The sequence below is a fragment of the Dama dama genome, chromosome 11 (genome assembly GCF_033118175.1).
Source record: "Dama dama isolate Ldn47 chromosome 11, ASM3311817v1, whole genome shotgun sequence".
NCBI classification, from domain to species: domain Eukaryota; kingdom Metazoa; phylum Chordata; class Mammalia; order Artiodactyla; family Cervidae; genus Dama; species Dama dama.
In genome coordinates, this window is record NC_083691.1 from 38,171,049 (window position 1) to 38,186,031 (window position 14,983).

The 14,983-nt window shown below is 40.6% G+C and overlaps 1 protein-coding gene across 2 annotated transcripts; it reads right to left on the reverse strand.

The window, feature by feature from the left end:
* Positions 1-281: 281 nt before the first annotated feature.
* Positions 282-7,787, reverse strand: GKN1 (gastrokine 1). Of its 2 annotated transcripts, XM_061156243.1 has the most exons (7): positions 7,766-7,787; positions 5,736-5,789; positions 5,502-5,639; positions 4,167-4,277; positions 2,612-2,759; positions 1,838-1,946; positions 282-318 (listed from the first exon to the last, which is right to left on the reverse strand). In XM_061156243.1, the coding sequence occupies exons 1-6, from the start codon at positions 7,775-7,777 to the stop codon at positions 1,852-1,854; spliced, it is 558 nt and encodes a 185-aa protein (XP_061012226.1). In that variant the 5' UTR covers positions 7,778-7,787; the 3' UTR covers positions 282-318; positions 1,838-1,851. The 2 variants fall into 2 exon arrangements, with proteins under 2 accessions (XP_061012226.1, XP_061012225.1); XM_061156242.1 differs by lacking the exon at positions 282-318 and having other exon boundaries at positions 1,738-1,946.
* Positions 7,788-14,983: the final 7,196 nt, after the last annotated feature.

Below are 14,983 nucleotides of genomic sequence, written 5' to 3' on the forward strand. Positions count from 1 at the left end.
GGACTCCTGTCTATATTTTGGGATCTACACGTTAATATAAAAACCAGCAACAGGAATAGGGTAAATAGCTGGACACTGGACATTTTTATGGCAAGGATAGAATAAAACTAAACCCTGTTAAAAGAGCAGGACGTTGTATATTTCCCATCCTTGTGGCAAGGGAGACATTTCATATGCATAGAAAGACTCCTTGGGGGACCAAAGGAGGTAGTACCATCCCATAATATGTAATGATAATATTTCATAGGCCTCTGGGCTGGAATCCATCTTAGAAAAAACTTGCACAGGCATGTCAGGGAGGGTCTTAGGGTAGGTCAGCTGTGGAAAAAGAAATCAGATAATTAGTTAGAGATAAACAAAGATCCAGAAAAACTGGCCCATGTAAATAACTTAACTGCGTCTTCACTGCACTCCTCCTCACTAGGAGGGGTGATCACATCCTTCCTCTCTGGGTGTGCATCCCTGTCTTGCTTCTACATTAAACAAGCCACTTCTCTGGGGGCTCTACCACTCGTTGTTGCGCGATGTCTCTAATAATAAACTTTGTACTTGCAGGAACAGTTTTTGCCTCTGGGATAAATGCATTTTTTGCTGGGGGCAAAGAAAAGTAGCTTCTAGCCTCTAGTCTTTGCTGTCTGGTAGCAGGGATTCCTGTTTTTCATACAGGCTTCCCAGATCCAATGCTTAGGCAGGCAGGCAGGACCTCACTTCATGCTACCACTCACTGCTGCCTCGAACCAAGATCAGAATTGTTTCAAAATTTTAAAAATTATAATTTTTCCCAATAAGGGGCTGGTAAATATGGGCATTTTTCCAATGCCATTTCCACTATTTCAATGTCCTTAGTTTTGTTTGTTAGGTTATTTAGGGGTATCTTATATGAAGACATGGTAGTGGATTAATATCCTCTTATGGTATCCAGGATATAAAAAAATATATGTGGGAGTAATTTTTTAAAATGAGATGTACTTTCATATTAGAACACACACCAATTGGCACCTCTGTTTTCTCTGAAATTATTCTCCTTCAGTAGAGACCTCAATGCTGTGTGTGTACCATTTGACTTCACTCCCCTGCCCATCAAAGAGTGGAAGTTGTGGGCTCTTGAACCATGCATTGTGAAGAAAATTTGGAATATGGATTCAAAAGTATGAGACTTGATCTTGTGAGCTTGAAAGACACAAAAACATGGGAGATGGGGATGACATTCTGGTTCAGCCATCTTCTGCCATGAATACAGAAAAAGTCATCAAGATAGAAAGAAGAGAGAAGTTGAATTTGAGAGGAGCAGAGAAGAACTATATGCGGTTTCAGAGAGAAGGAGACTTGGGTCTTGGCTCCAAGACCCAAGTCGCCTTCTCCTTTTCTTTCTCTAAGAGTAATTTTAGATATTCTAATATCTTTGCAATACCCTTCCCCCTCTTTTGGCTTATGCTACGTTGAGTGGATTTCTGTTGATCTGAAATGTTACTATGCACATCAACTATAGGGCAGTCTTCAGAGCAGTTGGATGGTCTTGGAACTATTCCCAGAGCTGTGGTTAGTAGTGTCTGAAGCAGCTGAAGGGGCTCTTTATAAGGGACAGGTTCTGAATATAGGCTAACATTTGGGTCTAATGCACTTCGACAACTCGCTGCCACCATACAGCACTTTTGACCCTGTGCTTTCCAAATAGAAATACTAAAGAATTTTAGTATGAGGTGAACTCAGTGCTAAATAGGTTTATTGACACTAAAGGAAACCAAACAGAACTAGGAGAGAACATTTCAGAATGATATGATAAACACCATTAGAACCCACATTTTTCTGAATAGAAAATTCTGATGACTAAACCCACAGGAACTTTTTTTTTTAGTTCTCCATTGCTTCTTCACATAAGGCAATGTTCAGAATCCAGAATATATCAACCTTGATGCACTTTTCTGGGTACAGAATCAGGTTTGCTCCTGATAAAAAAAAAGAGGAAAGCACTATCAATGCCTTTTCAACGACCTGTTTTTAGGGGGATGGTGGTGAGGAATGTTGCACAGTTTTCAAACCAACTCTGCAATAATTTCAAGATTTAGCTAGCTAGCCATAAATTAACCAATTAAGAGATCTAAAAAGTTGGTGTTTTATTCAGTTCCTGAGTGGACACTCTGTTTCTGTGTAAATTATTGTTTGAATGCTCAGAATTGGTGATTGTTTGAGCTATAAAAAACCAATAGATTCTATCAGCATTCTCCTTGCATTTAGTGATTTATGAGTTTCTTGAGTTTACTCTAAATTCACCCATGAAAGGAAATATTTCAGAATGGTTAAAAATCACAGAGTCCAAAGCCAAAATACTTAGGAAAGACCCAGGCAAGGAGTTTGTGTCCTCTTTCTGTGCCTGTTTCCTCATTGGAAAGTGAGAATAACAATAAAGTCTATCACATAAGACTGGGATCACGAGTAAATGAGCTAACTCACTTAAAGCCCACTGAATGGTGCATGGCACAGAGCAAGCACTACATAAGTGTTAGTTTTGATTACCACCTCCTGAGAAATTGTGTCCTCGGTGGACATGCCTGAAAACAGTCTGACAATCCTACCAGCACTAACTCAGAATGCACAGTAGGGGGTTCCTCACCCTGAATCTCTTCAGCCATGTATGTTGGAATCCCCTGGCACATGGTAACAATGGATTTTCCAAACTGGTCCAGGTTGTTGACTTTGTCAGGCTTGACAGAGTAGATCAGGCTCTTGGGAGGTGGTCCCTCTGGTCCTCTACCCTGGAGCTGAGTGTGGGGAAGACAGGTGGCAAGGAAGAGAGAGGAGTGTTAAACCCAGTGGTTTGTTGAATTGGGGCTTGTATACAAGGCCAAGTAGAGACATTGCTTTGCCAACAAGGTCTGAATAGTCAAGACTATGGTTTTTACAGTCACTGTGTATGGATGTGAGAGTTGGACCATAAAGAAGGCTGAGTGCCGAAGAATTGATGCTTTAGAACTGTGGTGTTGGAGAAGACTCTTGAGAGTCCCTTGGACTGCAAGGAGATCACACCAGATCATCCTAAAGGAAATCAACCCTGACTATTCATTGAAAGGACTGAGGCTGAAGCTGAAACTCCAATACTTTGGCCACCTGATGCGAAGAACTGACTCATTGGAAAAGACTCACCTGATGCTGGGAAAGGTTGAGAGCAAGAGGAGAAGGGGACGACAGAGGATGAGGTGGCTAGATGGCACTACTGACTAATGGGCATGAGTCTGAGCAAACTCCAGGAGATAGTGAAGGACAGGGAAGCCTGGCGTGCTGCAGTTCACGGGGTCGCAAAGAGTAGGACAACTGAGGGACTGAACAACAACTAGGCTGACAGGGCATATTTCTGGGCTATAATATTTCCATAATCAAAATGAAGGAGAACCAATTACAACCCTGTATATCTCAGCACTTTGAAATGTCCTAAGGGATTTAGCTGATTCAAAACATCAGCTTTTTACAACAGCATAAGTCAGGGTAAATTTACACTGAAGGTTGTAGCTCGTTTGGTCATCTTATATTCCTTGGATTGAGCTATATGATAATCAGTCTCTGAAAATGCAGTTTGTTTTCTTTACACTATCAATGAAAGATACCCACTTATCAGTTATACAAATATAAACTCAGGCTGACATTTTAGTGATAGTTCCCCTCTCCCTGCCCACCACTCCTAGGGTTACCAGATAAAATACAGGACACCCAGTTAAATTTTGATTTCAGGTAAACAACAGATCGTTTGTAAGCATGTCCCAAATATTGCATGGGACATAGTTAGGAAAAAAAAAAAATCCACTGTTTATCTGAAATTCAAACCTAATTGGGTATCCTCTGTTTTTGTTTGTTAAATCTAATAACCCTAACCCAAATCTTCTGGGAGAATGTCCTTAAAGTGTGGAGGACTCCCCTTGATGTGAACAGAGCTTTGTTCCCCTATTAGTAAGAGTGAGGTGTTCTGATCAGACTCCAGAGGGGCAGGTTTGAGTTTGATGGCAGTTGCCTCTCGTCAGGCAGTTCCAATTCCTCTCCCCCTTTTGTGCTGCACATGACAATGTACTATGTGGTCAAGAGGGAGCAACTGTGACCTTCTCATGGTTTATTGGAAATCATAAGACCCCCCCCCCCCCCGCCCCCGAGCAAAAGAATAAAATGACTTTTGCTTTTACCTTGTTTTTCTTGGCCAGCATATCAAGGGCTTGAATAGAGGGCATGACTTCTTTGTTCATTTTGTGCACAATGCATGACTTCTTCTTAAAGGATCTGATTACAGCAAAGCCCTATTAAAGAAGATGGTGGGTGGTAAACAGTATGTTCTCCAAGGTGTCTTTCTTGTCAGAAATTAGTTTCACCAGCAGAGGGAAATGGAATTGTGAGATCACAATGACCTGAGATGAGAGTGCTGGATCTGGCCCTGTTTTGCAATCATATTTATTGCTGACATTCGGAAGCATAGATCACAAACTCTTTGAGGGAGAGACTGTTGAATTCACTTCAGACTCTAGCCCAGCAAGAGTCTCCCTATATGTTTGTTTTGCTGAAATAAATTTTTAAATACTTTCATATTTTAATCTCCTTTGATCTTCACAACATTTCAAGGAGGCTAGCAGGATAGTTGGAGAAGGCAATGGCAACCCACTCCAGTACTCTTGCCTGGAAGATCCCATGGATGGAGGAATCTGGTAAGCTGCAGTGCATGGGGTCGCAAAGGGTCGAACATGACCGAGCACCTTCACTTTCACACATTGGAGAAGGAAATGGCAACCCACTGCAGTGTTTTTGCCTGGAGAATCCCAGGGACGGTGGAGCCTGGTGGGCTGCCGTCTATGGGGTCGCATAGCGTCGGGCACAACTTAAGTGACTTAGTAGCAGCGGCAGCAGTAGCAGGATAGTAATTAGTTTTCTAATTGACCAGATGATAAAGCTGAAACTACAGAGTTGCCTTTTCTAAAAGACAAATTTTGTTAAATATAGAGCTGACAATTGCAGAGTTAGGTTTTCTAACTAGAGCCAAGTGGGTATTATTTTTTTGTTGTATTTTTAGCTCCCCCTACATTAAATTAATATTGTCAGTTACATTTACTTTGGTCCTTTTGAATTATAAATGAAATGTCAATTTCTATCTTTTTAGGAAATTGACAGTAGAATGATATGGATTATGGTTTGGCAACAGTAATATTATGAAGGTCTTTCATCTTTATTGAGGGTTTCTGCAGGTAAGGCCAAAGGATGTTGCACTTGTTTTATAGCCTCATACCGTTCACTGGATTCTAATTAACATTCACTGACTTGAATTTTAACTTACTATGAGAAACTTATTGACAGCAATTTTATCTAGGAATGTAAGCTGAGTAAGCAAAAGAGACACTTTTACTTATAACTCTCTTCTTATGTGCAGTTAGAATTTACATAATTTTTTGTTTTTTTGTGGTTAGCAGGCACATTATTGTTTACAAAGAAATGCCATGTTTGCAAAGAAGAGAAATTGCATGTTGACTACCTACACTTCCGTAATCCCAGAGGGAATTCCAGGAGCCCCATCCGTTGTTATTGTCAATATTGGCCACGCCATGTTCATTGTTGACACTCACTGACTGCTGCCCACTTCCACCACTGTTGTTGTTATCATTGACATTGATATCCTGAAATTTACAAGAAATGGACAATGATTTAATACCACTTTTTTTTTTTTTTTTGCAAATGCATTTTGGTAACACACTTTAAAAAATAAAACTTACATAGCCAGCAAGAGTAGGAGTCAGGAAGATGCCAAGAAGTCCAGCAAAGACAATCTGAAATCACAAATAACATTGGTCTATTGTTAAACGGCAAAACGATGTCCTCATCATCTTTTTCTAGCTAAACTTATAAAAGTGCTTACTAAATTTGTTGAGTGATCTGTCTTTTCTTCTTCTTTGATCTTCAATTTTTTTAAACTGTAGAAAATTCAATGATAATGTTGAATTTTAGGTTAATTATAAATAATTATGTTGATTGTTTTAGAATTTTTAATGTAGGTCTAACGAAAAACTGAAGAAGTGTAAGTATATTGAAAAATAGCATTGACACTGAATAATAGCATACATGGCATGAAAATGGTTTTAAGTTCTGAGAAGCAGACCTGAAAGTGAATTAAGATAACTTTCTTAATGTGGTCTAGAAATCAAATAGGACTAATTTCCAGATCAAATTATTGACCTGAATGCTTTCTCTTCTTCCAAGACCTCCTAATCTCAGAAGCAGTCTTTTTATTAAAAAAAATTCTTATTGTGGTAAAAGTCACACAATATAAAACATACTATTTTAACCATATTTAACTGTATGGTTCAGTGACACTAAGTACATTCATACTATTGTCCCTATTTCCCCTTCCCATCCCACGCTTGGCCCCTGGCATCTATCAATGTACTTTTTGACTCTATGAATTTAACTATTCTAGGTATCTCATGTAAGTGAAATCAAATAGTATTTGTCTGCATTTACTATATATATATATATATATATATATATATATATATATTCAAAGCAATGGATTAGTAACCAGGTTGGATATGAATGATGAGAAGCCAAAGATGGAGTATCTGGCTATCAAGTGTGCTTAGTAGAAGGGAAGTCAATCACTGTCCCAGGATACCTGGGGTAATCATAGTTGTCATTGAGTACATGATACTGGTTCTCAGAACACAGAGCTTTATGCAGGATGTACAATTCTGGGTCCCTATGTTCATTTTCTTTGCCTGGAACAAAATGGTTTGAGACCTGCACTATTGATTCAAGATAATTAAAAAAAAAAAGTGTTCGATGTCCCTGATAGTTTAAAAAGGAGGACGAAAAAAAATCAGAGGTGGAAGAAATTTTAAAGATCTATTAGTACAACATAATTCTTCGCAGATGAGAAAATGGAGCTTCAGAAGTTGAGTGACTTGGCCAAGGGTGTACCCTTTGTTCATACCACAACTGCAAGAGAAATCAGATTTAACCTGTGTCTGAAGCTTTTTTTTTTTTTCTTAACCTTCCTATCATTAGCACTTATTTCCAGAAAACTATTTCACACTTGCAACTCCATTATGAAGCAGAATCTACTGTCATATGTTTTAATGTTTAGTATGTCAAAATATGAATGTTTATTCACTCTACTCTAGCCCTTTTGCATCCTGTTATGAGACAGACAGCATCACCAGTTGCTTTGGCAGAATTTTGCTGTCCATTTGCTACTCTCTCAGCTTTTCACATGAAACAAATGAGCTGATGAACTAGCTTCATGCTGCTAGTGTTTTCATGACTATAAGACTATAGACAGGGTTCAAGGCAAAACTTTTTACTTAGAGATCCATTTCACAGGAGGGAATGTGACAGTAAGTCTTTCACTAATTTGTTTTGAAAATAAGCTTTTTATCTTGCCTGAACCTGCTCAGTAGTTTTTTTTGTCAAAAAAGGAATTCAAGAATGTAATGAAAAATCAGACATTTCCTATAGAGTTAGCAACTGTTTGCTCTGTGCCCAGATCTGAATCAACAGATCCAGAAAGCAATTTTCTTTAAAGATAGCATCGTATAAGATGCTCAGGCAGCTGACTAATTCCAGTATAATTATCCTTTTCTATGGAGATGCTTATAAATGCCATGATTCTGTAAAAAAGGATTATTCTTATTTTTACAAATTTTTCCAAGACAGTGATATTATAATAAAAAGCATACCCCCACTAAGCTGAGAATATTAGCAGTTTCCAATTATAAGGTAATAAATTCAAAAGGAACAATCTACTCACTGTGAACTTCATCTTGACTTCACCAAAGCAATGAAGCTGAGATGACAGGTGTGCATTCAGATAAAAAGTGTTCTCATATTTGTACTTGACCAGCTTTACTCAGGCTAGGTGTGAACAGGTGGGGCCTAAGACTTATCTTTCTCCATTTTCCATATCTGTGCCACATTCCGGCATACCAGGAAGCCTTTTGGAATATCCGCCTGGTTGGCAAGGCATTTTGACATGGAGCTGATCTGACTCATCATATGTTGAAGTTGAAGATATCAAAATGAGCAGTATGATTGATGACAACTGTTGGTCCAATTGAAGCCGTGGCTGTGGGTATTTTATACATTGATATTACTGAGATTTAGGAAAAGAATCATCCCTAAAATCAAACAAGATAAGAAACTATGGACCTTGCAGAGAGCAGCTCCTGTAAGAACGTGGCATGGCTTCCTCTTCGTACCTTCAACTGAGCCACTGTGATGTTTTTGCTTAGGCTAAGCTGTTCTATTAGGGCTTCCCAAGTGGTGCGGTGGTAGAGAATCTATCTGTCAATGCAGCAGACACAGGAGATGCGGGTTGGATTCCTGGGTCAGAAAGATCCTCTGGAGGCGGAAATAGTAACCCACTCCAGTATTCTTGCCTGGGAAATCCCATCGATGGAGGAGCCTGGTGGGCTACAATCCATGGGGTTACAAAGAGTTGGTCACAACTGAGCATGCAAGCATGCAAACATATTCTATTAGCTACTCCCACCAAACCTATATCTTCCTCTGCAATCCTGAACTCTCTCAGTGACAGGACCATACATCTGGTTAGAAAACTAAGGACTCTCTGTGACTCTTCTTACCACCACATACAGTTAGTTACTAACCTTGTCATTTCATCTTAGAATTGACTCTAAACCCTGGCTTTGTCCACAGCTTTGTTCACCTGGACTTTTACAACAGTGATGTAATTGATAGCTCTGGTTATCAGTCTCATATTCCAGGGCATTTTCTCCATTTTCCCTAAGGCTGTTTTTCTAAAGTATTTAAGTAAACTGATTCTACTACGCTTTGAAATTTTCACTGCCAGCTCACTGGAATGGATCAGAAGGCCCTTTTTTATAAGATTTCCAAAGCCTCTCCAGCTGTATCTGTCACTCTATGCTAAAAATCTGTATTTGAGCTACACCAGGGTTCTCACTCTAGTGGAAACATTCAGGATGGTTCATTCCTCTCTGCCTTCATACATGCTGTCCCTTCACCCTGGAGTGCCAACCCTTGCCTTTATCTCTAACTGGTAATCGTTATTCATTTTCCAGGCCAAGCTCAAATATCACTGCCTCCATCACGGCTTCTCCATATCCTGGGGCTAAATCTTTTTCTTTTTCCCTGGAGCTCTAAAAGGAATCCTTGTCCTTTGACTTGTTTTTAGATAATTAAATTTTCAGAGATGATGCTAACATAATCTTTTTCTGATGTTTTCATCAGAAGCAGAAAGTAGATATTGTCACTTGGGCAAACAAGTAAATGCTCAAAACAATCTTGGAGGTGAATTAAAGTCTTAATTTTTTTTCCTGCTCTCTCTTACAAATGGAAGTTAGTAAATTAAATTACTGAAGAGAAAAACTATACCTCATGAATCACTGATCTATAAATTTCCCCTTGGGAAGCCTTCTTGAGCCCATAGCTATCCTTCTATGTATGGATTGCAATCACAGTACTGGGTTATGTGGTTATAAAGCTTGATCACTATCTATATCTCTTTCAGAATGTTGGTTTGAGTGGTTTAGTGTAGCTGTGGTAAGATTTTGTTTATGTTTTTAATATGTTCACTAATCTTTACCAAACTTACTCTTTAACTGCAGAAGATCGGGAAGCCTGGGATAGAGGCAGACATCTGTGAAGAGGTCGTCCTCTTCTTCACGTGCTGCCATGTGACTTCAAAATCAGAGGAGACAAGCGTCTGTACACTCAGCCATGTGTAGTCACATTGGTACATCGCTGCAGTACCTAGGATACATTTTGACTGTCATATCTAATGAAGGATTGGAGGTTGACATATTTTCCTCTGGGCCTATGGAATGTTGGTCTGGAAGATGCTCCACAATGAGTAAATAGTTAACTAGCTAACTAGAGTTCAGGGTTCAATAATTTCCCTCTTAGGAACTGACAACTCACATTCACCTATCAAATGTGCTAAGGAGTTTGTAGAGGAGAAATCTATGTCATGTTGTTTCATCCAGATTCTCCTAAACTTAACTTACCATAGAACCTGGTTTTCCTTTTTTCTTTTATTGATTTATTTTTCCTAATATCTATTAACATTCCTGGGAGGCAGCTTCCTTAGGGAGACAACAATTGTGCTGCCTATGAGGATGCATCTTGGATTTGACAATAATTCCTCCCTTATATAATACTGTATTTCAGTGGCCTCAAAAATCAGAAGAACCTCTTCCTCTGTACTTTGTGTGTGCTGTGCTGTGCTTAGTCACTCAGTCATGTCGAACTTCTTGTGACTGCACGGATTGTAGCCCACCAGGCTCCTCTGTCCACGGAATTCTCCAGGCAAGAATACTGGAGTGGGTTGCCAAGCCCTCCTCCAGGGGATCTTCCCAACCCAGGGATCAAACCCAGGTCTTCCGCATTGCAGGTAGATTCTTTACTGTCTGGGCCACCAGGGAAGCCCATGAATACTGGAGTGGGTACCCTATCCTTTCTCCAGGGGGTCTTCCCAATCCAGAAATAGAGCTGGGGTCTCCTGCATTGCAGGTGGATTCTTTACCAGCTGAGCTACCAGGGAAGCCCATACTTTGTGTGAAAGTGAAAGGCACTCAGTCGTGTCCAACTCTTTGCAACTCCATGGACTATACAGTCCATGGAATTCTCCAGGCCAGAATACTGGAGTGGGTAGGTGTTCTCTTTTCCAGGGGATCTTCCCAATCCAGAAATAGAGCTGGGGTCTCCTGCATTGCAGGCAGATTCTTTACCAACTGAGCTATCAGTGTAGTATGTATGAAATATACTCACCTCACCCCACACCCTATATGTGTGTGGGGAGGGGTCAACCCTGACCTCAACACGAGTCTCATCCAAAAGTCTTAAGGAAGTGGGAATTCCCTGGCAGTCCAGTGGTTAGCACTCTGCACCCTCACTACTGAGGACCCAGGTCCAATCCCTGGTAGGGGAAATGAGATCCTACAAGCCACGTGCATGACCTAGTCTCTTGTTCCCTTCCATTCTTCCATTTTATATGTTTCTTATCTTCCCTTGAGAGAAAGACAGGTGTTTTTGTCACCTCCATAGAACTTAGAATATATATGGCACATATATGATGCTCCATAGGCCCATTTTGGGCTTCCCTTGTGGCTCACCTGGTAAATAATCTGCCTGCAATGGGGGAAACCTGGGTTCGACCCCTGGGTTGGGAAGATCCCCTGGAGAAGTGATAAGCTACCCACTCCAGTATTCTGGCCTGGAGAATTCCATGGGCAGTCCACAGGGTCACAAAGAGTCAGACACGATTGAGCGACCAACACACACTGAAAGGCGATGTTCAAGCTAGAAGATAAAATATGCACAATATTTATTCATTTCTGATTTTTGGAGCCAGCTAGGTAGGTGCTGCCTTGCACTGGGGTAACACAACAAGGGAGTCTGGGAGATGGTGTGACCCCAGTGCCCAAGGTCAGTGTGGGGCAAACCAGCCCCTGCGTAAATAAAGCCTCCTCTGCCCACAGAGCTCAATGCTGGGCCATGGAAAGAACAAGGCCCTGTTTTATCTCATAGCACACACATCCAGGACCTCACATCACCCCACACCCTGTATGTCCAGCTGGGTGTAAGCTCTCTTTGTGTGGATCAAACAGGGGTGCGATATGAGTGCGATATGGTCAGACCACAGATCCGGAGGAACTTTCAGAGCTGTTCTGCATAAATCAGACTTCTATTTCCCTTCTGTCTCTCTGAGTGAAAGGGATGTTTACTTACAGGGTAATTTTTCATCATTAAATATCCTCATTCAAGATTCCTTCTCTGGTGTAGGTACGTAGAGGGGCTGCCCTCAACACCTAGGAAGCCCGAAGGAATCTCATCTTCCCTTTTCTTCTCCCCCATTTTCTGATATTTAGGACTCAGCTGGCCTTTAACCCCTGTGACTTCACACTATACTTTCTTTGCTGGAGGGGGGAATCCCCTTCATGCTGAGATTCTGTCTCAGTCTCTCTGCCTCTGTTGTCTTGAACACCAGACTGTGATGGTCCCGCATCGGATGGTTCACTGTGAAATCTGAGCACCCTTTGTCACCTGGAGGTGGAGAGTAGAGGGGACTTCTGCCCCCATCCCACAATCTTGCTTTACCAGTTTACATCTAAGACTCTAATAACAGTCCCTGTGATTACAGCTCCCAGGGCTTTTAGCCATGATGTACTCCTACTGAATCTTCCATATATATTTCTGGCCAGGAATGACACATCTGAAAAAATAGCAATAGGAACATGTAGAATAGCATGTTAATAATTATTGCTAGAAAGCTTCCAATTCCAGAAAATCCATACTTATTACATAGTTGTTTTTTTGTATAGGAGAGAAATTCTTTTCAAATTACAGCAACGTGGAGGAAGCTGTTTCTTATGGCATCACAGATTCTTCTCTTTTTGTTATTTCCTCAAGGACCATTGCCTGCCAAAATCTATATAATGCTGACTTTCTGTTGCTGCCTGTATGTCTGTCCAATCACATCTGCCAAACCTCTGAAACCCCTCAGAGACAACCAGTGATACATTATGACTCCAATCGGTCGCTAACCTTGAGCGTTAGAGCGTTGTGAACAGGATTTGGAAACATCTTGCTAAAAGAAGGTCTCCTGAGTGATGACATCATTTCTATAAAATATATGAAAGTAGAGATAAAGGGAATATTGATTAATAACTTCATTTTTCATCACTATGAAGAGTAATCAAATCAAAGTACTTTTATTCTGAAAAGGAGTTGGAGAAAATATGCCTACTTGAGGAATAGAAACAAAGTGATAATAACGTGCTGCTTTATACTTATTTACAGGTAATTCAGAAGTAATAGCACACTCCTTGTTGATTGCTCATATTGAAGCAATTTAGAGAAAGTGGTGTGAAAGCTCATGCTGATGGTATGTTCCTTCAGCCATAGCAGTCAGGCCTGGAAAGGATCAAAGTGAACACTGGAAGATGAAAATCAGATTCTAAGTGATGAGAACCAAAAGTAGCACAGCTGTGAGGGCCACACCTGGAGCCCAGGTTTTGTGAGGACCCCATGGTCCCCACACTGAACCATCCCCATGACTTTCCTGGCAGAAGAGGTCAAAGTGAAGGACTTGCCCTAAGACTGAACAGTGAAACATGCTTTTGTGGATCACTGAATGTTCTGCAGGGTGACTGATCTAAACTGGTTTCCTTTTCTGCATCCCAGATAGAAAATACACACATGTGTGTAATCTGTTCATGTCTGGAAACACACATCCTCAGAGGAAGAAGCTGGATACTCAGAGGTGCTTCAGGGAATACTGAGCTCCATGTTTATTCAATTATGTACTCGTTCTACCCACACCCCTAGCCTCCAATTCCTGGAAATGCTTAATAGAGTGTATCCATTGGGATTTATTCTGGAATGTGTTTTTTCTTCAGGGGTCCAACTGCATTTAAATAAAGACTCAATGACCCTCATCCAGCTGGGGAAGTTTTTTCATTTGCTACTCAGACCTATAATTCTTTGCTCATTTTCTCATATTGAAAAGTAATCAATTAACCATGTTAATTAATCATGTTAATTAACCAGCTAATGCAATGAGCCAGTGAAACACAAGTGCTATAGAAGATTCAAAGATATAAAACAAGTACTCACACTCCAAGATCCTGAAATCTGTCCAAAGGTCAGGATTGGTTTTTTGGACATGTGATCACTATAGTACCCATGCAGGACTCATGCTCAGAAGAGGGCCCCAAACTTAACGTTTTGGAGTTGCCAACTTGAAATTCTTATTAATTATATTTCTGAATTTGTGTTTTGTAAGTAGAGTCCAGTGGGACAATGCAGCATGCCCTGGGGGCTTGGATTTGTGGCTTGTGGGTCGTCCCAATTCCTGCTTCTCCCCAACTTCCTGGATGGCCTCTCCACTGCCCACTCCTCTGCCTCCACTGTGGAGTCTGGGTGCAGATGCAGACATGATCAAGGTCAGACATGTACACCTGCATGCTGAGTCATAGTGAGGGGCCCCAGGTGCCCCTCAGGATTTGCAGTTACTTCCAACTATCCCCATGCCTGAGAGACTGTGACATTAACTATCAAATCGAAGACACCATCATAGGTTGAGAGAAAGAGAGAAACTATGGAAGAAAGGAAAAAGCTTTTTTTTCTTTTTTAAAAATTTATTTATTTTAATTGGAGGCTAATTACTTTATAATATTGTGGTAGCTTTTTGTTTCTTGAGCAAGAGGTGCTATATTTTCATTTTGCCCTGGGCTTCACAGATTAAGTATCTGGCTCTGTAAGGAGACGAGACACATACATAATGTGGCTATATCAAAATAAGGTAAGAGAAAGGTTCTGGGAGGCTTTGAGCTTATCCAAGGTCACATGCCAGTTAAAAATGGAATAATCCTTTTGTGTAACCCAGAAGCCTATATTCTTTTCTTTTATGCCTTGCAGTTTCTCCAAATGAGCAGTAGAGACAAAGCATTCAGAGGAGTGTGTGCTCTTTAAGCTGGAATAGTTATGGAGGCTTCATGCAGAAGATGAACCTTTGGTCAAGTCCTGGGGGGCAGTCTGGATCTAGTGTCAGCCTAGGGGAGCTGCAGAGCCAGGTGGTGTGAACTGGGGGAGTTCAGTGGCTGGGAGAATCACCTTACAACCTTCTTAATACTCTCAAATTCATCTTTATAGTTATGAAATCTCCCATTTAATTGCATTTCAATAGAGAAAAGTTGAGTCAGAATTATTCCATTTATCAAGAACTGACAATTTGTTACACACTAAGCTCAAGATATTCTAGGGATTTACACTAATAGCCATGTGAAAATTCCCTTTCTCCCTGACTTCTGAGCTCAGCTATGTCAACCTCATACTTCCCTGCATGTGTGAAGGCACTTTTCTCTTTGCCACACCTATAAGTTCCTTGCGCTCCTCCCAGAAAAATAATATTTTAGTTGGTGTTAGTTTCCGTGGGTGTTTCTCTAAAAAGGCAATCACTCATTTTTTAAAATAATTAACACACCTT

Excerpts from the sequence above, each read along its gene's own strand:
- GKN1 (XM_061156243.1), bottom strand. Across the intron at positions 2,760-4,166 it reads TGCTGGCCAAGAAAAACAAG|CTCCAGGGTAGAGGACCAGA; the intron begins GTAAAAGCAAAA and ends CCCCACACTCAG. Across the intron at positions 1,947-2,611 it reads CATGGCTGAAGAGATTCAGG|GAGCAAACCTGATTCTGTAC; the intron begins GTGAGGAACCCC and ends TTTTTTTATCAG.